Raw genomic sequence first — 22,590 nt, forward strand, 5'->3', positions numbered from 1 at the left:
AAAAAAAAAAAAAAATACAAAATTATCTGGGCGTGGTGGGGCATGCCTGTAATCCCAGCTACTGGGGAGGCTGAGGCAGGAGAATTGCTTGAACCCAGGAGCAGAGGTTGTGGTGAGCCGAGATCGAGCCTTTGCACTCTAGCATGGGCAACAAGAGCGAAAATCCGTCTCAAAAATAAAATAAAATGAAATAAAAGAGTCAAGAAGGATTAAACAAACTGAGCACATGCATTTAATAGCGCCCCCCCACCTGAAACTTCACTTAAATAACAATACAAGAATAAAATAGTACAAATGGTGGTTTTTAAAGGGAGACAATAGCAGGTGAACAGTGTGAGCATGTAATTTTGATAGTGGAAAACAGAAGTAGATGATTTGGTGGATCCAAGATAGCAGAAACTATAGTAATTACAGAGAAGCTTCCAAAGAAGAAATTCAAGGCACCTGGTACTACAGCAACTCAAGAAACTGCATGGCCTCAAAGAATAGACTTATCTACACTGACATTTTAGGGTCCCCAGTTAAAAAACAAACTGGCTTAACAATGCACCCAACATGGATGGAGGCCTGTCAGACACAGGCCCTGCCCTTTCACAAGATGTCCAGTTGTTGTCTCAATTTTGTAGGACTGACAGCCAAGGATCACCAAACATTAAGGAGATTTTTAACATTAAAGATGAACAAAACAATAAGAATGATGTAGCTTGGGGGAAATCGAGAAAATATAGGGAACAAAAGGAAAACAAATAATACCTCTAATATACTCAGAGCAATAAGAGAAGATATGTATCTGTAAAACAAGTATGGGATAGTATAAAAAGGAACAACTGAGAAAGGGCTCTCAGAAATTAAAAAGTGTGATTTGCAGAAATAAGAATTTAAGCAGTCTAATACTAACTAGGAAATCTCCCAGAAGGAAAAACAAAAAGGAAAAGATGGAAGATAGAAAACATAGGATGATTAGAGGCTCAATTTAACATAGCTAACATCAGATAAAAAGAGTTCCAAGGAGAATAGGCAAAAAAAAAAAGAGAGAGAGAGAGAAGAAATGAATAATATTAGAAGATAGTTCAGAATAGAAAAAATGTGAGTTTCCAGGTTGAAGGGTGCCTCTAAGTACCCTGCCTTTACAATAAGGCATATTGCCATGAAATTTCAAGAAACAGGAAAGAAAGAGAAGATCTTAAATCCTCATCATCATCATAGCTTGCACTATACATATAGTGCAAGCACTTTTCACTCATTTAATTCTCTCAGGGACTCTTGGGAAAAGCTTTATAAACTAAGGCACAGAGATAAGTAATTTGCCCCAAATCACACAGCAAATAAGTGACAGAGTCAGATCTCCAAACATGCAGTCTGGCTCCAAATTTTATACCCCTAAACACTTTCCTATCCTGACTCTTATAAAGCTTCTAGAGAAGGAAGGATAAGAAGGGGGAGAATCTAAAAGGCATCAGGTTTCCCAAGAGCAACACTAAAAGTTATAATGTAATGGACTAATCCTTTCAAAATTATAAAAAGACATTCATCTTGGCAATAATTTTGTGGATATGGCATGAAAAACACAGGCAACAAAAGCAAAAATAAACAAGTGAGACTACAGCAAACTAAAAGGCTTCTGCACAGCAAAAGAAACAACAAAATGAAAAGCAATCTATGGAACAGGAGAAAATATTTGCAAACCATATATCTGATAAGGGGTTAATAACCAAAATATATTAGGAACTAATGCAACTCAATTGCAAAAAACTAAATAACCCAATTTAAAAATTGGCAAAGGGCCTAAGTAGACATTTTTTCAAAGACCTACAAATGGCCAACAGGTATATGAAAATGTGCTCAACATCACTATTCATAAGAGAAATGCAAGTCAAAAGGACAATGAGATATCACCTCATACCTGTTAGGATGGCTATTATGAAAAAAATGAGGTAACAAGTGTTGATGAGGATGCAGAGAAAAGGGAACACATGTACACTCTTGGTGGAAATGTAAATTGGTACAGCCATGATGGAAAACCATGTGGAGGTTCCTCAAAAAATTAAAAACAGAATTACTATACAATCCAGCAGCCCTACTTCTAATTATATATCTAATGGAAATGAAATCAGTAACTCAAAGAGGTATCTGTACCCCCGTGTTTATTACAGCATTATTTACTATAGCCAAGATATGAAACAACCCAAATGTCTATCAACAGGTGAATGAAGAAAAACTGTAGTATATAAACACAATGGGATATTACTCCGCCTTTAAAAAGAAGGATATCCTGCCGCGTGCAACAACATGAATGAATCTGGAGGACATTATGCTAAGTGAAGTAAGCCAGATATAGAAAGACAAATACTGTATGATATCACTTATATGTGGCATCTAAAAAAGTCAAACTCATAGAAGCAGAGTAGAGCAGTGGTTGCCTGGGGGTGGGGAGTGGGAGAAATGGGGACATGTTGGTCAAAGAGTACAAACTTTCAGTTATAAGATGAACAAGTTCTGAGGCTCTAATGTACAGCATGGGTGGTGCTGAATGTGTTGATCTGATATTATGCAATGTATATCAATGAGTTGCCTTATTTGCTTTGAATATTCAATCTCTGTCAACTCTGCAATTACTAAAGTAAAATAGTATCACACTAGATAACAAGAAAAAATTATAAAACAACATTATTTACTAACTAAATAAATTTACAACTTAAATACCTAACCATACATACTCAAACCTTCAATCAGGTATAAGAGCTTGAGACACTTTCAGAATTCAGTTTTACCTGCGGTCTGTCCTTCCTCAGGAACAACTAGAATCCAGTCATTAGGAAACCCAGTACCAGGCAGAAGCCAAGGGGAGTTCCATGGCCATGATTGTCTAGCAAATTCAGACAGCAGCTGATCCAGATCAGAGCAAGGCAAATGGCTGTGGGAGGGTTATCTTCAGAAAAAGAGAAAAAGCAAGAAAGTAATCAATTTATAATGTTTTTGGCAAAAGGGAGAATAAAAGCATCAGGGGATTTTATAGCACTCTTTCAGAATTAGTGAAGAAATAGTATGAAGTGCATTACAAAATAAAGCCAATGAAAAGGGGACAGGAAAAAAATGCTGCATGTGACATGAAGTGTAATCATTACAACTCTAGTCAAGTGTGAGTGATACCTGATTGTCATAATATTATAAAACCTGAATGTGAATTTGCACTGATATGAAAGATTTGTGAAATTAACTGTACTACAAGGATAGAGAATGAAGACATTAAATTATTTAATTGTTAACCTTCTATAATAGATGAGTGATAATGCCTCAAATTAATAAATCAAAAATAGCAATATAACATGCTATTTAGATATGAGCAGGCTAATAGCAGAATAAATATTTTAAATAATTAGCTGGGAGTTAGACTGAGGATTGGGGAAGAATTGGGGAAGAGACTGCAATTCTCATTATAAGACCTGTAATAATATTTGACTTTAAAAAATGTGTATTTTTTAATTGAACAAAAACATTAATAAGAAAAATAAATAAAAATGAGGCTTTAGTTCGCTTCTCAAGAGAAAGACTTTCTGCAGGAGGTCAATTTTAAGAGAAGATTTTACAAATAGGACTTAATTTAATTTGATGTTACAGAGAAAAGTACAGCATCCAGGTGGTATGAGCAGGCTCTCTGGGGAGAGGAGGAAACTGGTCTTAACTGGATGCAGGTCTGGGATTCAGGATAGCTGGGGCATGATGTGGGATTCATGAGGTCAGAACTGGGAAGTCCATTTATAGATGCCTAGAGTGAAAAATATAGCTAAGGTGTAACTTGTGAGGCACATGCTGAGATGGCTATGTGAAGCCATGTGCCACTGTGGAAAGAATCAAACCTCTGCTTTCTAAAGTCTTCTTTTGCCATAAGAAAAAATGGGAATTAGAAACTTTTGTCTTTCAGGCAACCAACTCAAATACCAATGCAATTAGTTTCTCTTTCAGTTTTCTGAAATAGATGAGTTTAGAGTCAAGGGAGTACTATTTCAGAAGAGGCCTTTAAAAATGTAGGCATTGGTTTTCAAGTTTCAAGTTTTCCATTGGAATTTCCTAAAAACTGAATTCTTTGCCATTGAAGACAACTGGGTGGTATTACTGTAGAGAAAATTCATATTCTCTCTCCCTCCCCCTCTCTCCTACACACACATACACTGATATAGTCTGAATGTTTGTGTCTCCCCCAAATTCATCTATTGAAATTTAACCCCAAAGTGACAGTGAGGTGGGGCTTTTGGTGACTCTTATGCCTTAAGGGCAAAGCCTTCATGAATGAGATTAGTGCCCTTATAAAACAGTCCCCAGAGAGTCTGGTTGTCCCATCTACCATTTGTGGAGGCATCTAGAAGGTACCATCTATGAACCAGAAAGTGGCCCTCACCAGAATTGAATCTGCCAGCATCTTGAGTTTGGACTTGCACTCCAGAACTGTGGGAAATAAATTTCTGTTATTTATAAGCTACCCAGTTTATGGTATTTTGCTTTTATCCTAAACAGACACACACACGCGCCCAGTGTAATTAGATTTGATCTTTAATTTTCTCTAACCATGTGAATATTATATTATGTGATTCCTTGGTTTGTGCTTAAAACAACATTCTTAGGTTCCACCCCAGATTTCTCCCCAGTGCCTGTAAAAGTCCCTGTTATGTCTTTCCAAACACCTTCAAGCGCATGTCATCAGGTTCAACTGGTGGGATCTTTTGGTTCCCTCGGTTTTCCCCACTTGTCAAAGATGTTGAAGTGTCTTGGAGGTATTGCCCTCTGCATGTCGCTCACCGAGGAGCATGTTGCTCTCCCACAGTCACAGGTACCCAGTAAATCTCTGAGACCAGGAGGCTGGGGTACCTCGCAATTGCTCTTATGCTCGAGGGGAGCAGGGCCCTTTGAGTCCACTGCAGCCTGAAATCCTTATGCCTAAATGTGACCTTCTCTAATAATTGAGGAGGAGATAGTACGGAGGGGTTTTGGCAGCACCGGTTCTGACCACCAGACTGTGGGATTTAGGCTTATTAACCACACAAGGAGCCATTTCATCTTCCCTCAACTGAGGAAATTTCAGCTTGATTAACAGTATGGTTCCTTCCCAATGTAAAATTCTGTAAGAAAGTATTGAACTCAAAAGAGAAAATAAGTGACTGCTGTATAATAAAAATGGACTAGATAGTACTGAGTTAGTAGTACTAGTTAGGACTGAGCATGTCTGGTGGCATATTAGGGCATGTGTTCAGAGAGACCCTTCTGCACCCATTTGCCCCTTTTGAGCCCGAGTCTGTCATCCAGTACATATGCGCCACATATAACAAGGAAAAGCCAAAACATTTTTGAAAAAATTATTACTCTTCACGAAAAGTACCTTGGCAACACTTCCCGGGGGAGACTGGGGGTGAAGGGGCAGGAAGGGCAACGTTTCATATATAAAAGACAGTCTATTCTTAAGTAAAAAATGTTAAATCATATTGAGTGATGCAATCACTTTAACATTTTTCCCTAGGGCTTTGTGCCCTATTTTAGTAACAAAAGATCAGCTGTTTCCAACCATGCCCCTAAATCAGGTTTCTAAAGAAATAAAAGAATCTTCTAAAATACCAGGAGGGAATAAAAGAATAGGTTGTCCTTATAAGGCACCAATAACCTCATTTGAAAAGTAATTTTATGTGTTAGAGAAGCAATTCTCCCCTTCTCTGTGTGACAATTTAACAAGAATCTAACAGATTTATCTAGCAACTTGAACAAGTGACAATATCCAGAGTGAGTGTTGGCAGTTGAGGTGCATTTGGGAAGATGTGAACATACAGCAAAATCCTAGGGTGCATTTTTTTTCTTTTCCATGGTCTTGGGGATTTTTTACAAAATGGTTGTATGCTTTCCATCTGTGGACCGACAAAGTAAGGGCTTTTGAATGTCTCTTTATTGAGATGCGATCTTTGCTCTGTTCTTCACGACCTGCCTACTTGGGATGGAGTTATGTGGAACCTAGTTGGTGGACAGAGCCCTAAACATGGATAATGACCAGGACACGCCAAGCTGGGCAATGGTAGTAGCAGGTGTAGATGTGGTCAAACTATGTCCCCAGTTGGCAAACAAGATGAACTCCCTTTGGCTCAAAAGTTAAAAACAGAACCAAGAGGCCATGTCAGGGTGAGGAAGCATTCCTGCTCTCTGTGTCCTTGGAAGGTGTTGCAGAAGCTGTGTTTCTGCAACCAAGTCAACAGTTTTTGGAAACAACTACAACTGGAAATTCCTCCATCTGACCACCAACAAGACCACCTACAAAACCCAGCCAACCAACCACCTGGAACCAGCCAATTAACCACCGGAGACTGGTGATCTGGGGCTTAAAGGCCATCCAGCCAATATTCTTCCTTGCTCCCAACACGCCTCACCTGCCCTGCCCTGCAGTTTTGGCCTTTGACATCTCCCTCTCCCCCACCCTTCCTGGGAGTGCACTTTCCAAAGCTGCATCTCCGCAATCTGCAGATTGCTTTTGAAAAATAAAGTTCTCCTTTGGCCTCCACAAATCTCATGGGTCTTTCATTAACAACATTAACACAAATTAATGCATACATGTCATAAAATTATAAAATCAACCAAAATTTATTTCTTGCCCTAGAATATTTTAATAACTAATGTTTTCACATGATATAAAAAGTATTCCCTTGTTTGGCTGGGGCTGGCACCATGTTTCCATGCAAATCTCTGTCTGTATCACAGCCCTCTGGCTCTGCAGCCATCCTGATTCCACATTGCCTTCTTATGTGGAATCATGAGTTTATAAAGCAGGGCTTGGTAAAAAGACAATCTACACATTATCTTGTGCTTTGTTCTAACCAATAATTGATCATTTTGCTTGACTAATTCAAAAGATAGAGAACCATGATTTACAAAGAAACTCAGTCAGAGTGTGCTACTTGTTTGCATTTTTGCATCAAAATCTGTTTTTTGGTTTGTAACTTATTAGTTCTAGTCCCATGCTCTCGAGTCACTGAAAATAGATCTGCCCCTGGTTCTTGTTGAAATCAGCTAACATGTTCCTCCCTGCCTATGAATCCATATACTCAACTATTTCATCCACCTCTCATAGAACATAGAAATGATTGAAATTATCAACATTTCAAAATTCTGGTGTATCTGTACAGCTTTGTCTCTTTCCTAAAGTAGGAAAGCTGTTTTTATGCTTGTCTCCTGATGGAAATCCATCTTAGTTTACTGCTCAGATCCTCACCTTTTCCTTCTCCCCTATTCATCCTACCATCCCCCACCTCCCACTCCTAATCAACACCCAGTATGATAGCGCAGATTGCCCAGAGGATCTTCCACAGGATCTACCATCACCTGCCCCGTCACTCCTAGTCTCTACTGGTCCTAAGCTCCCTTTCTGGTAGGGGCTAAGGCTCCCTCATAAATGAGAAGTCAAGGAAATATTTTTGTTTGGCTGAATTCTAAACACTAGTGCATTTATTTGTTTTGGTTTGCTGTTAATTTTATGTATCAAATCCTCCAGTGGATACTTTTCTGATACCATTGAATGTGGAACTAATATTGACCATCTTTAATGGCATCTTTGTAAGGAACTCTGTTGAAAGGTGAAATTAAGTCTGTGATTTCTGTTTCAGTTTGGAGGCTGGAGTGTCACATGGAAGTTGTTACCATGTACTAATGTAATCTGATCAACAAGATCAGCACTCTTCTTAGGTTGTGGTTTCAAAAAAAGTCTTTAGGCAAAACTTAAATTGTGGAGAGGGTTATTCTCTGAAGTTTCTAGGAGTTATTGAACTTGTTATGTTGCAAAAACATTTGGTTTGGAAAAGTCTTGAGATTTGGTTTTTTTATACCTATGACAAGAAGTCCCAGAGGAAAATGAAATATAAGCAATCTAGATAAGGCAAAAAATTAATTCTTTTCTGAAACAAACCTCAAAAAAAACAAGAATCATTATGAGGTTCTCCACCAGGCCCATTTTCAGTCCAGTAAAGACAGAATCTTCCCTCTAGTCTTTAGAAAGAAACTGGAAGTTAATCCGAGATGAAGGCCTTGCAGTGATGGATAAAGCCAAAGGTCTCTTCCTGCCTGAGGACGAAAACCTGAGGGAAAAAGGGGACTGGAGCCAGTTCACGCTGTGGCAGCAAGGTGAGCTTCTGACTTCTAGGTGGTTCCCTGCAGCCTCAACTTGATGGGAAGTGGGTACTGACAAGAGTCTTCTGTTGATGCTTCACAGAACTGGGATTCCTGGGCTTAAACGAGGGGCCCCATAAAAACCTAGATTTTTGAAATCTGTTCATTGTTTTTGAAAACTGCATCTGAGCCCTTATTTGTATGTGTGAAGGTATATTTGTGTGTATATCCACATGTGTATTTGGATAAATATTTATAAATAGTGTTCTGATTTTTCTGGTCTTTCCTGTTGAATGATGTGTTACTGACTCTAATCCTACTGTGTAGGCATAACTGAACAGTCTAGCAGGTGTTATCAGTGTATTAGAAAGTTATATCCCTGAGCATCATTTGCTCCTGTAAAATGGATGTGACTTTGCATGGCAAAATGATATCAACACGGATGATGGTAAAAGTGGTAACACACCAGCTGGTAAAAATGGTAACACACCAGAGTGACAAGACAGTGATAACTGCTGTCTCAGCTCTTCAGGAATAGGCCATGGTTCATATTGAACTTCATATTTTTTTAGCTTAACCCAGGTACAGGCACACATATGGGGCTCCAGCGTGTGTGTGTGTGTGTGTGTGTGTGTGTGTGTGTGTTTTCAATGAATTATTTATCTTTAAAATGAGGAGCGTTAAATTTTATCTTTAAGACTCTCCAATTTTCTCCTTGAAAAATGGAGTTAGCCTGGGTTAACAATAACTATACAAAAATAAATTTATTTTGAAGACTAAACAGCACGTGCTGCATATCTTCAGCTACAGAAAACAAATCCAGATTATAATATGCATCTAATTTACACGAAAGAACAAATAAGGACAGTCAGAACGGTTTCTATGTAAGAATAAGAGGAACTACTTTAGTAATATTTTCAAGGATACTTCCATCAAAAGAGAGATAACCATGAAAAAAGTGACTATCCACTTTTTGCCAACAAGATTTTTTTAAATGGAGCTGTACAATCCATATGTGGGTAATATGCTAATTTGCCGCTGACATGTCACTAAGATGAGTCCATTCTATTGGCACTTATGTGTTCACCTGATACTTTGATTCCATTAACATCCTTATGCATCATAGAACCTATGGGCCTTCTAGAGCAATGCTTCAGAGTAGTGGACATCCTAGCACTAGTTTCTAGAAACCATAGTTTCTGCCAAAAGAAAAAGTATTTGATAAAATTAATATGCAAAGTATTATACGACATAAAATGCATTAAGCAAGAAAGAAAATGACTTACGGAGTCAGTAATTTTGTTGGAGGTAACATTTTGTCTTCTAAATTTTCACATAGGTGGAATATGCCTGATTTTCCATGAATTACTTTATTTCTTAGAATGTATTTTACTTTCTTAGTATCTTTGTTAAATTCTTATTCCCATTGAATGGAATTTACATGTTCTTTCTTTCTCTTTCTTATATGTGATAGAATTGTAATTCCTGAATTTATATTTTCTCTTCCTTCTCCTGTTCTTTTTTGTTTTGTTTTATTTTTCTTTTAAATATTTTGATTGGAATTCCTTAGTAAATTTATTTTCATTCTTTCTTATTAATAAAAGCATTTAAGGCTATGCACTGACCTATAGTTACAGCATTGAATGTATTCCCTACACTGTAATATATGGTATTTTTACCTGAGTTATTTTCAAAAAAAGACTGCATTTCTGCCCTGGTTTCCACGTTGACTTTAAATGATCTATATGTATATGTGTCTGTGTGTGATTGAGCATGTGTTTTCCAATCTGTTGTAGTTGCTTCAACATTGATTGATTGATTGACAAGATCTTGCTCTCTTGCCCAGGTTGGCATGCAATGGTGCAATCCTAGCTCACTACAGCTTCTATCTCCTGGGCTCAAGCAATTCTCCTCCCAAGTAGCTAGGACTACATGTGTGCATCTACATACCCAGCTAATTTTTAAATGTTTTTATAGAGATAGGGTCTCACTCTATAGGCCCAGGCTGGTCTTGAATTCCTGGCTTCAAGTGACCCTCTTACCTTGGCCTCCCAAAATGCTGAGATTACAGATGTAAGCCACTGCACTCAGCCTGCTTCAAATTTTAAAACTGAATTTCTAGTTCTATTTTATTGTCATAAAGGGATAAAATTCATGTAGTTTCCCTTTTAGGAAGATTTTTTAAAGTTCTTTATGGTCTTTGGTGTATGATTCCATGGTTCTAATGGGGGAATCCAGTAACTATTTTCTAGAAACAAATTCATAGTATAGAAAATAAGTTTGGGGCTTGGTGTGGTGGCTCATGCCTGTAATCCCAGCACTCTGGGAGGCCAAGGCAGGCAGATCATTTGACGTCAGGAGTTCAAGCCCAGCTTGGCCCACATGGTGAAACCCCATCTCTACCAAAAAGACAAAAAATTAGCTGGGTATGGTGGCACATTCCTGTAATTCCAGCTACTCGGGAGGCTGAGGTAGGAGAATCGCTTGAACCCAGGAAGCAGAGATTGCAGTGAGCCGAGATCATGCCACTGCACTCCAGCCTGGGCAACAGAACGAGACTCTGTCAAAAAAAAAAAGGAAAGAAAAGAAAATATAAGTTTTATGGCAAGTACTATGGTAGCTAAGCAGGATGGCATCCATCTCAGGTGCTGTGGTTCAGAAATAGAGAAGAGGAATTCTGGAGTGGAAGGGACAGGGGCGGACATGGTAGGGAGGGAGGTGAAAGACTAGTTTGTTTAGCCACATTGAGAGCTCAGATTCAGAGAAAAAGGTGATGAATATCCGGCTCAGTAAACACTTAGCTGTTGTCTAGTTAGCAAACCATGCTGCTGGGTAGTAGAATGCCTAAGGCTGAGGCTGAAAGTTTTGTGAAGTAAAATTATGGTAGGTCTCTACTATGGACTGAACTGTGTACCCGCAAAATTCATATGTTGAAGCCCTAACCCCCAATGTGACTGTATTTGGTGATAGGGCCTTTAAGGAGATAGTTAAGATTAAATGAAGTCATAAGGATGAGGCCCTGACCCAACACAACTGATGCCCTGATAAGAAGAGGAAGAGACACTAGATGTGTTAGTCTGTTCTCACACTGCTATGAAGATACACTAGGTAATTTATATGAAAAAGAGGTTTAATTGATACACAGTTTCACATGACTGGGGAGGTCTCAGGAAACTTACAATCATGGTGGAAGGCACCTCTTCACATGGCAGCAGGAGAGAGAATGAGTACCAAGCAAAGGGGGAAGCACCTTATAAAACCATCAGCTCTCATGAGAACTAACTCACTATCATGAGAACAGGATAGGGGAAACCACCCCCATGATTTAGTTATCTCCACCAGGTCCCTCCCATGACACATGGGGATTATGGGAACTATAATTCAAGTTGGGATTTGGGTGGGGATGCAGCCAAACCATATCACTAGGGATGAGAAAAGGACGTGAGGACACAACAAGAAGGTGGCCACGTAAGAGCCAAGAAGAGAGGCCTCAGGAGAAACCAAGCCTGCCCACACCTTAATTTTGGACTTTCAGCCTCCAGAACTGTGAGAAAATATACTTCTGTTGTTTAAGCCACTCAGTCTGTGGTATTTGCTTGCGGCAGCCCTAGTGAACTGATAACAGTCTCCAAGTAGTTTCATTAGGACTGAACTATATTCCTTTATAAGGACTGGCTTTTTAGAGTTGAAGGGAAAAAAATGGAATCAGCAAATATAAATAATAATGTTGTTCCCCAAAAATATGTTTTTAAATTGTTATGTGAATATTATGGAACATCTATTTTGCTCATATTTTAGTAAGTGCCACCAACAGTGATTAAAATATGCCACACATGTGCAGTCACTTTTTCTTCCAGAGCCCATGGGAAAGGTGCTAACTGACCCCAACAACCTTTCTGAATAAGCTGAGGCTGAACCTCTAAGCCCTTCTCAACAGTGTTCTAGGTGACTGCTGGCAACTGATCAGAGTTGTCATGCAAGATGGAACCTGTTGTTGCCCCAGAAGTAGAGCCTTGAAATTTATAAAAGATACAACCCAGGATACCAGCTCCATGAATAGCCCTCACAAAGTATATTCATGTGTAAGAAGTGATAGATTTAAATGACTTTCAGATTCACATTGGCTGTTAGATCTCTTTCTAGAGCTATTTTCCCAAAGAGCAATGTTTATTACTTCTTGAGAGTTACTTTAACGTTGGTGAGAAATAATTGAACAACAACAAAGCCGCAGTGAGTTGCAGATGCTGGGCATTCCTCTTCGGGCTGACTGATTTGCTCCTGCACAGCTGCCTTCTAATTTACAATGCAACAAAATGAGAAATTATGCTTTAAAGCATTGGCTTTGGAAACCAGCAATCCTAGGTTAGAGTCCTGGATGCACCGCTTGTTGGCTGTGTGATGTATGCATGCCCCTGAATCTCTGAGCTTCAAATCCCTCATCTGAAAAATGACACGGTGCCTCAAGTATGGAGTTGTTACTAGTATCAGTGAGCACTAGATGAAAGACTTGGCACAGTTATCCAATATATGATAATAATGTTACATTTTTATGGCCTAACAATAGCACATGATGTAATAACATTAATGGGGAGGTGGTCTCTGGTCTGGTTAAGAGCATGAACACTGGGTCCAGTCTGGCTGAAGTGAAATTCCTTCTCTGCTGTTTACTATGTGACCCCTCTGTGGCTCAATTGCCTTTCTATAAAATACACCACCAATCGAGCCTCTCTTGTGGCATGTTGTAGACATCAAATGAGGCAGTCTCATCATGCAGTGTGGTTCCTGGCCTATGGTGAGCACCAAGGAACTGTTGTTGCTTTCCTTGGACACTCACGATCAGGTGTGAATAGTTAAAATCACCAGTGACAGTGCGTGAACGCCCAGAGTCTACTGCACAGAGAATCTGTGTTTACGGACCAGAAAGATAAATGTGTCTGAAGGACTAGAGGTGTTCTCTAATCCCATGAAAATCTCAGGGACACAACCCATTTGGTTACCCATTCATCACCTGTCATTCAGGTAAGGCACATCTATTCTCCAGGTAGCACATGCTCAGCCATGCGGTGCTTGTGAGAACTCCAGGCCACCTCTGTTTGCTCCTCAAGCCACCAGTTTCACTTAACTGCTGCCTGGAAGGCACAGAGCTCAGAACTGGGAGTTCCTGCCAAGCGGCCCCAGGCCCTGCACACCAGAAGCCTTGGAAAGCTCAGGCTTAAAAATGCTTTACAATGACTCATAGGTTTATGTAATATTCACCCAAACTGACATTTATTGTTCATTTGGGGAACTCCCTTAATAACTAAAATTAGCAATTAACATTTTATTCAATTAAGAGCCAAAAAGGTTACTTAGAAAAAGCTAAGTTGTTTTCTAAAACATTGAGCTCCATTTGATTGGGGCGAATACCTTTTAGTTGCATTTTTTGTAACTCTTATTTTATTCTCAGTATATGATTATCTTAGGATATAATTAACATTAATTAAATAAAATTAAACTCAGCTTTAGATGTAGCAGTCTCTTGTAGGAGTCTTGAACAGGGAATTAAAATGTCTCTGACTTTTAAAAATACCATTGTTTTGCTCCCCTGTGAGAGCAGATGATACTGTGTACATTCTGAGCACATCTTCCCTAATAAGCAGGGGCTTTATAGAGTGTAAAGAAATTTGCATAGTTCAGGATGCTTAAATGATATGTCCCAGAATCTGTGCTCTTGACAGTCATGCATAGAATATGTCCTCTCTCAAATACCCCTTCTTCATTTAAATCCTATTCTTTATCATCATATATAGGATGATCTGGATATTGAAAAAGACATTAAAATTCCAATAAAAATAGTGTTTTGATAACTAGTATAGTCCTAGAAATTCATTTCTAGGTTAAAAATATAATATAAACTATTTTCCTTCTTTAGGGGATGTATTAGTTTCCTGTGGCTGCTGTAACAAATTACCACAAAACTTAATAGGTTAAAACACAGACACATTTATTATCTTATAGTTCTAGAGGTCAGAAGTCTATGATTGATCACACTGGGCTAAAATACAAGTGTCACCAAGACTGTATTCCCTCTGGAGTCTCCAGCTTCTAGAGGCTGCCCACATTCCCTGGCTTTTGACCCCCTTCCATCTTCAGAGCCAGTGGTGGCCAGTCAATTCTTTCTCATGCTGTATCACTCTGACACTTACTCATCTGCCTCCTCCTCCCACATTTAAGGATGCTGTGATTACCTTGGGCCCATCCAGGTAATCTTAGTTAATCTCCTTATTTTAAGGTGAGCTGATAAGAAATCTCAGTGCCACTTACAGCCTTAATTCCCCCTTGCATGAAAGGTAACATATTCACAGGTTATGGGGTGAGGGTATGGACATCTTTTGGGAGGTGACTGTTATTTTGCCTGTCACAGGGGAAAAAATAAGTACATTTGGCCTTTGAACAACATGAGTTTGAACTGCATGGATCCATTATGTACGAATTTTTGTCAATATATTGGAAAATTTTTTGAGATTTGTGACAATTTGAAAAAAACTTTCAGATGAACCTTATAGCCTGGAAATATTTTTTAAAATTAAGAAAAATTAGGTGTGTCATGAATCCTTGAAATATATATAGGTACTAATCTATTTTATCACTTACTATATATATATATATATATATACAAATCTATTATAAAGAAATAAAATTTATCAACATATGCATGGAAGCACTTAGAGACCATACATAGCACCATTCACAGTCAAGAGAAATGTAAACAAACATAAAGATGCAGTGTTAAATCATAATTCCATTAAATTAACTGTAGTACAGATTATACTACTGTAATAATTTCATAGCTGCCTCCCGTTGCTATTCGGCAAGCTCAAATGTTTTGAGTATCTGCTTAAAATAACATGTGATACTGTCGTCCCCATGTGAGCAGTTCCTGTCTCCAGTAAATTGCATATCACGGTAAAAAGTGGTCTCTTATGGTTCTTGTGTATTTTTCCTTGTGTTTAATGCAATGCTGCAAACCTCGAATAACACCATGGTACTTATACAAACAGCAACTAGTGATGCTGGAAATGCTGCCAAGAAGCAGAGAAAAGTCATGACCCTGTAAGAAAAAGTTGAATTGCTTGATGTGTACTGTAGATTAAGGTCTGTACCTGTAGTTGCAGGCCATTTCAGACATTCAATTCATCTTGTAAACAGATGATGTAAACTTATGGTATTGATAAAATACAGTACAGTACTGTAAAAGTATTTTCTCTTCCTTATTATTTTCTTAATACCATTTTCATTTTTTAGCTTACTTTACTGTAAGACTATAGTATATAATACATATAACATACAAAATATGTTAATCAGCTATTTATGATATAGGGTAAGGCTTCCAGTCAACAGTAGGCTATTAGTTGTTAAATTTTTAGGGAGTCAAAAGTTATACACAGATTTTTGGCTGCATGGAGGATCGAAGCCCCTAACCCCTGTGTTGTTCAAGGTTAACTGCCTTTAACTTGCCTCTTGTCCGTTAGACATTCTTAGTCAAATAGTCCAATACCGAGTGGAGAATTTGGCTCCCTACTCTGCCATTCACTACCTATTGGAGCAAGACATGTCTTCTTTATTGATTAATTTTTATTATTTTCTAATAAGCCTTTTGCATTCCTATGTCATCTTCTCATGTTTACTCAATCTTCTCATTCCTGCAGTGAAGATGACATATAGCTCTCACTTCATCTAAATGGGATAAGTTTAAGCTTTACTGTGATTTGTTTCCAACAGTTATGTTATTTATTCTAGGAAGAAGAAATGAAAATGCCTGCAAAGGAGCTCCTAAAACCTGTACCTTACTAGAAAAGTTCCCCGAGACAACAGGATGCAGAAGAGGACAGGTACCAAGAGTGTCGTGCTGGGGAGAACATAATTAATTGTTAGGAATAAGGGCGTTTTGGCCTTTACAAAGAAATGGTTGTTTCCTTTGGCTCAGTAAATGCCTCTTTTTACATGCTCTTTTTACTGAAACATAATTTTATGTGGTTGACGTCAGAATTGAGGGTGGAAAATGTTCAGTGTTTATCGCTTTGTGGAAAATTTGAGTGCTTATTTTTAGTCCCTTCACAAAGAAATAAGACTTGAATATAAATATTAAATCTTACAAAAGTGCTAATCCAAACTGACAGTAATTTTTTACTGTCACCTTAACTTAGCAGTTCCTCCACACCTTGATAAATGGCTGAATGGAGTGTCATGTTTTCTATGCAGATCAAATATTCCATCATGCACCCTGGGACTCACGTGTGGCCGCACACAGGGCCCACAAACTGCAGGCTCCGAATGCACCTGGGCTTGGTGATTCCCAAGGAAGGCTGCAAGATTCGATGTGCCAATGAGACCAAGTATGTGTCCTCTGTTATCCATCATATCCATCACCTCTGAGGATGAGAGTTTGTTACAACAGAGCTGTGTTCCTTTGGATTACTTATCTTCTTTTGTAGCTGAAGCAGACTGGAGCAAAGTGATATTAATCCAAACTCTTGAGTGTATACCCCTTCTTGGTGCTTTCTATTAGCCTGGAGACATTGCCCAGCTCTAGGGCTGCCCTCCTCCATTATTTCTTGGCAGAGTACTTATCTAGTTGAGGAGCTGCCTTGTTTCTCTCTGTGGGTAGACAGATGTGCATTCAGAGTCAGCCAGCATGCATTGAGCCCTGCAGATGTTATGCATTATGTTTCCTGCTTTGCAACTTGACTTATTCATGAATACAAGAAGTCCCCCTAACTGAAGAACTCACCCCATGATATTTATACGTTTTGATCTAGAGGAGATGGTGTGGTGCAATGGAAGCTGGCTGCCTTTTTCAAATCCCAGCTCTGCCACCCAACCTGTGTAACCTTGGCTACTTACTTAATCCCTTCAAACATCAGCCTTCTTGCTTATAAAATTGGCAGTGATAACATCTGCTTTGCAGGGTTGTTGTATGGATTAACTGGAATAATGCCTCCAAGGTGCTTAGTCCATGTTCTGGTATCAGTAGGGATGTGATGAATATTAGATCTCCTCTCCCTCCCTTGCCTCTTGCTTTCCTAATCATGACAGATTTATTTATGATCTTTTGAACAAACCATACTTGCTCTGGCTTCTGTACCTGTGATGCTGGTAATCTCTGTCCCTAGAATGCCCATCTTTTCACCTATCCAAAATTAGTTTTATTAAAGTAGAACCTCTCAGAGTATATATCTTCAGTAATCCCATTCCCTATCTTCTAATGCTCTTTATTCATTAATATATATTACCCTTATCTCTATAGCAAGCTGTATGTAAGCTCCTGGAGATCAGAAACCACGTTATTGTCATCTTACACATTTCTTATTGTCCTTAGTAGAGGTCTGAGTGGAGGATGAGTGCTCAGGGGTCTGCAGAATTGTTTATTTGGTTATTGGCAGATAACTGCCCTGGGCAGCCCATGGTGCTGTGGGAAATTCAGAGATGACTGAGAAGGGGCCATCCTCTGCTGGGTGTGTTGCTCAGGAAGATAACACAAGATTGAAGGCCATAGGGGTCATAAAAGAGGTACTACAATGGCGTCTCTACAGAAAAGCTAAAAATACTACAGATGGCTCCATGAGCAGGAGCCTCACCTGCTTGCAGGGACTCAACTTGCAGAGTGGCAGTTTTTGAAGACAAGAAGGATTCGAACATTGAAAGCTAAAGAGGGATATTCCGGAACAGTATCCATTAAAGGCACAGAGGCCAAAAATTATGGCCACATATGAAGAATATTGAATAATACATCAGCAGCCAGCAGTGTATGGTACATAAAGAATAAGGTTGCAAAGTGAAAGAGTCTTTTTAGAAACTAAATCATAGGAGGCTTTGAATCCCAAACTAATGGGATCAGACCTTTGTTAGGAAGTTACTGTGGAACCCATGGGTGAATCCTGTGGGGACAGTGGGAAGAACAATTAGCAGGCTGTCACAGCGGCCCACCCAAAAGATAAGCAGAGCTGAAATTGGGATGCTGGAAAGAAATGGAGACTAGAGAGCAGATGCAAGAGATATCAGGTGACTCTTGAATGTGTGGTACAGGAATGGGGCATCCAAGATGCTGCTGCAATTGCAGTCTTTGGACAGTGGAGGGTGGCGATGCTTGAGCAAATCTTGGGAATTTGGGAGGCATGAGGCAAGTTCAAGGAAAGGAAAATGAATTCAGTGCTTGTACATATTTTATTTAGTTGCTATTGGAACACACTTGTAGAACCATCCAGGAGGTGGCTGGAAATAGAGACCTGGCACTCAGGGGAGAAGGTAAGTCTAGAGATAAAGATTTGAGAGTCACGTTTAGCAAGAACTTCTAGAGGAAGCTTGAGACAATCGAAGGATGACAGAAATGAAAAGGTTCCATGAAAACATCTGTATTTAAAAGACAGAAGGAGGAAGGAGAACCAAGAAGGAAATGGGGCAAGAAAGGCAGAATCAGGTAGACCAGGAGGAGGAATCAGGGATCACTGGACAGGTAGAAGTTTTTTCAGGCATGGAATGAATCTTGTCTTACATTGGGAACCTGGTTTGGGTCTTCAGGGTCTCCCTGCCAAAGTGAAAAGGAGCAGGGACACATTGGGGGATGCAAGGAATTTAGAGAGGAGGTGGGAGAATGCTGGAGCAGGCACAGATTGACAAGGTAACTCCTTGGAGATCACAGGAGAGCATGAGGCAGTGGAGATGGAGAAGAGCACCCAGCTGCATGCCTCAGTGCTCCTTAGGCTTTTAGGGTTTATTTGTTCTTTCACCAGCTCACTCGCTCTCTCCCTCACCTCCCACCTCCTATGTTTTCTCTCTCCCTCCCTCCTTTCCTTCCTCCTCCCTCCCTTCTTTCCTTTCTGCCTGCCTGCCGGCCTCCCTCCTTCCCTCCCTCCCTGCCTCCCTGCCTCCCCGCGTTCCTGCCTTCCTGCCTTCCTCCTTCTCTTCTGTATTCTGCTTGTAGATACTTGGAACAAAATCACTAGAGAAAAATCCACTTAGGGCCAGGCAAGGTGGTTCATGCCTATAATCCCAGAACTTTGGGAAGCCAAGGCAGGAGGATTGCTTGAGGCCAGGAGTTCAAGACCAGCCTGAGCAACACAGTAAGACCCCGTTTCCACAGAAACAACTTTTTTTTTTTTGAGATGGAGTCTCACTCTGTCACCCAAGCTCGAGTACAATGGGGTGATCTCGGCTCACTGCAAGCTCTGCCTCCCAGGTTCACCCTATTCTCCTGCCTCAGCCGCCCGAGTAGCTGGGACTACAGGTGCCCACCACCATGCCCGGCTAATTTTTTTGTATTTTTAGTAGAGATGGGGTTTCACCATGTTAACCAGGATGGTCTTGATCTCCTGACCTCGTGATCTGCCTGCCTGGGCCTCCCGAAGTTCTGGGATTACAAGCATGAGCCACCACGCCCAGTCACAAAAACAACTTTTTAAAAAAATATGCTAGCATGATGGCGTGCACCTGTACTCCCAGCTACTCAGGAAGCAGAGGCAGGTTAATCGCTTGAGCCCAGGAGTTCAAGGCTGCAGTGAGCTGTGATTACACCACAGCACTCCAGCCTGGGTGACAGAGCAAGACCCTGTCTTAAAAAAGTAATAATAATAAATCTACTTAGGCATAGGCAGGGAGAGGAAGAGAGATGGAACTGAGCTTAGTCTTCAGTGGCCTGAGACAGAAAGAGAAATCCAAGATTGGAAGAATGGATGTGGCAATCAAGAACGCGAGCAGGTGGATGGTGCCAGGAGGCTTAGCACAAAGTCACAGAGGGCTCAAGACACATGTTGGGCATGGTGGCATGGGCCTATAGTCACAGCCACTACAGTGGCTGAGGCAGGAGGATCACTAGAGCCCAGGAGTGTGAGGCTGCAGTGAGCCATGATTGCACCACTGCACTCCAACAAACGTAGTGAGACCCCATCTCTTTAAAACAAATAAAAAACAAATGCAGGAGTGATGCTGAGAGACCTGCCCCAGGAGCACATTTGTAGGTGCATTCCCCACTCCCGGCTCCCAGCAAACACCTTGTGTCCATGTTTGATAAAGAAAACAACTGCTAACCCCTCCCCTGAAGCTTAAAACATAATTAGGTTTAACCATCTTCTCCTAGCAGAGGCAGAGGAGGGTTAGAAGGACCACTGCAGCCCACTCGGATGGGGGCCTTGAATGAGATCATTAACTTGGCAGCCCCTCAGTTTCTGCTGAGGTAAAATACAACCTATTTTGTGTGACAGGAAGGAGCTGCTGATAATAATAATTTGCAGATGGTGTATTTTGCAAATCCACAGTGATTATTTAAAAGTGCTTGCAACTCACCTGCCTATTATTGGGCCAGGGAGACTGCAATGCTTCCGTCCTCTCCTCCCTGAAGAGTTGCTGAGCACAGGGGCCCTTCTGCCTCATCATGACTGCTGGTCAGCAGCCCTTCTCCACTTTCTATTGTGCCAGCTTTATGTTGTGTTGCATTCTCATCCTTAATATTTCTTAACTCAAGGGTGGTTGAGTTGGGCTTAGCACTTCATTACAAAATAGTGCTTTTCATAAGAGAAGTGTGTCAATTAAAGTGCTGTGCAATGCTTACAGTGAAAAGAGCTGGAAATCTAATAGTAGTTTATAAACTCTGAGGACAGAAAGACTCTAGTATGAAATCTGGAAGTTCTGTGCTATGATTGTAGAAGTTCTTTTTGCATGGAAAGAAAAACACGCACACCAAGAAATTGGTTTCCTTGTGCTAGTCAAAGGCAGCAATTTTTCAGAACGTCTCAACTTCTAAAAGAGGAGGTTACCTGTAGCAATTTGTACATTGTTGTTCTCAGGTATTAATAATCAGATTAAGATTTCCACCAGTGTGTATACAGTTTAAATATTCCATCCCTGCAAAGCATAGCGTAGCTCTCTGAGGATGAACTGGCAGGTATGCAGCCCTTACCACTGTAAATGAAATGATCATTTCAAATCAGTAAATGCCTTCTGATTAGAAAACTGATACACGTCCCTCACACATAATTTATATAACACAGAGAAGCTCAATAAAAATGTATTGTTTTATCCCAATACCCAGAACTATTGCCAGGTGCTTCTCAATGACTATATATGTGTATTGATGATAATGATTATAGTAATAATATATGTTGTTCCAAAATTATATCTGTGTCAAACACAGTTCTAAGCACTCTACATACATTAACTCATTCATGCTTATGGCAATCCTGTTAAATTAGAATTATTAAAATTCCTGTTTTACAGTGGAGTAGACTGAGGTATAAAGATAAGTAACTTGCCTGAGGTTGACATTTATATATGTATCATAAGGCTGCCACAACAAATTATCACAAACTGAATGACTTACAACAACAGAAATGTATTCTTTTGTGGTTCTGGAGGCCAAAGTATAAAACTAGCGTGTTGGCAGGGTTGTTCCTTCTGGAGGCTCTAAGGGAGAATCTGTTCCCCTGTCCTAGCTTCTGGCTGCTGGCAGCCCTTGGTGTTCTTTGGTTTATAGACACATCACTTCAGTCCCTGCCTCTGTGTTCACATTGCTTTCTCCCTGAGTCTTCTCCTCTCTTCTTTTATAAGAACACTTATCATTGGATTTGGGGCCTACCCTAATCCAGGTTGATCTCATCTCAAAATCCTTGACTGAATTCAATCTGCAAAGATCTTATTTCCAAATCAGGTGATAGTCACAGGTTCCAGATGAATCTATCTTTTTAGTGGGGAAGGAGGGTGGGGCGGCTTATGGGGACATTCAACCCACTGCAATTTTAGTAGTGGGTTCAGTTCCAGGCATTCTGGCTTGAAAGTTTGTGTTCTAGACATGATCACATACCCTTGCTTGGGCTTTTTGGATTTTGTTGTAGTTTATACAATTAAGATCACGCTGTACTTATAAGGTGATCACTTCAAATGCTGGTTTTTGTTTCCAGATGAGTAGAGAAAGCAGCTGGGAGTTTCTCTTTCTGGGCCTTCTGTTCATGTCACCTCAGGGGGGACCATGCTTTGTGGTCTGTAAAATAAGCTCATCAGAGCCAGATGTGATGCCTCACGCCTGTAATCCCAGTACTTTGGGAGGCCGAGGCAGGTGGATCACTTGAGGTCAGGAGTTCAAGACAAGCCTGACCAACATGGTGAAACCCCGTCTCTACTAAAAATACAAAAATTAGCCGGGCGTGGTGGCTAATGCCTGTAATCCTAGCTACTCAGGAGGCTGAGGCAGGAGAATCACTTGAACCAGAGAGGCGGAGGTTGCAGTGAGCCAAGATCTTGCCACTGCACTCTAGCCTGGGTGACAAGAGTGAAACTCCATCTCAAAAAAAAAAAAAAAGATAGACTAATTAGCAATTTTGATCCAGAGCTGAGTAAACTTGAGTCAGGGAATAAACATGCTCCCAGTGAGTGGGAATTAATTGTTGTACTCAGGGAGTGGCTGAGTTGTGTGAGCTTTAAATGATCCCAGAG

The 22,590-nt window shown here is 40.2% G+C and overlaps 1 protein-coding gene across 2 annotated transcripts in view; it reads left to right on the top strand.

The window, feature by feature from the left end:
* The window catches only part of ASPH (aspartate beta-hydroxylase), a 195,036-nt gene that overhangs the window by 161,548 nt on the left and 10,898 nt on the right, over positions 1-22,590 (top strand). For both annotated transcript variants that reach the window (XM_011931942.1, XM_011931941.1), the window contains 3 exons: positions 8,010-8,145; positions 15,910-16,001; positions 16,372-16,505. In XM_011931942.1, coding sequence (XP_011787332.1) covers positions 8,010-8,145; positions 15,910-16,001; positions 16,372-16,505 — 362 coding nt within the window. The remainder of the gene's footprint in view (positions 1-8,009; positions 8,146-15,909; positions 16,002-16,371; positions 16,506-22,590) is intronic.

The sequence above is a fragment of the Colobus angolensis genome, unplaced genomic scaffold (assembly GCF_000951035.1).
Source record: "Colobus angolensis palliatus isolate OR3802 unplaced genomic scaffold, Cang.pa_1.0 Scaffold92, whole genome shotgun sequence".
NCBI lineage: Eukaryota > Metazoa > Chordata > Mammalia > Primates > Cercopithecidae > Colobus > Colobus angolensis.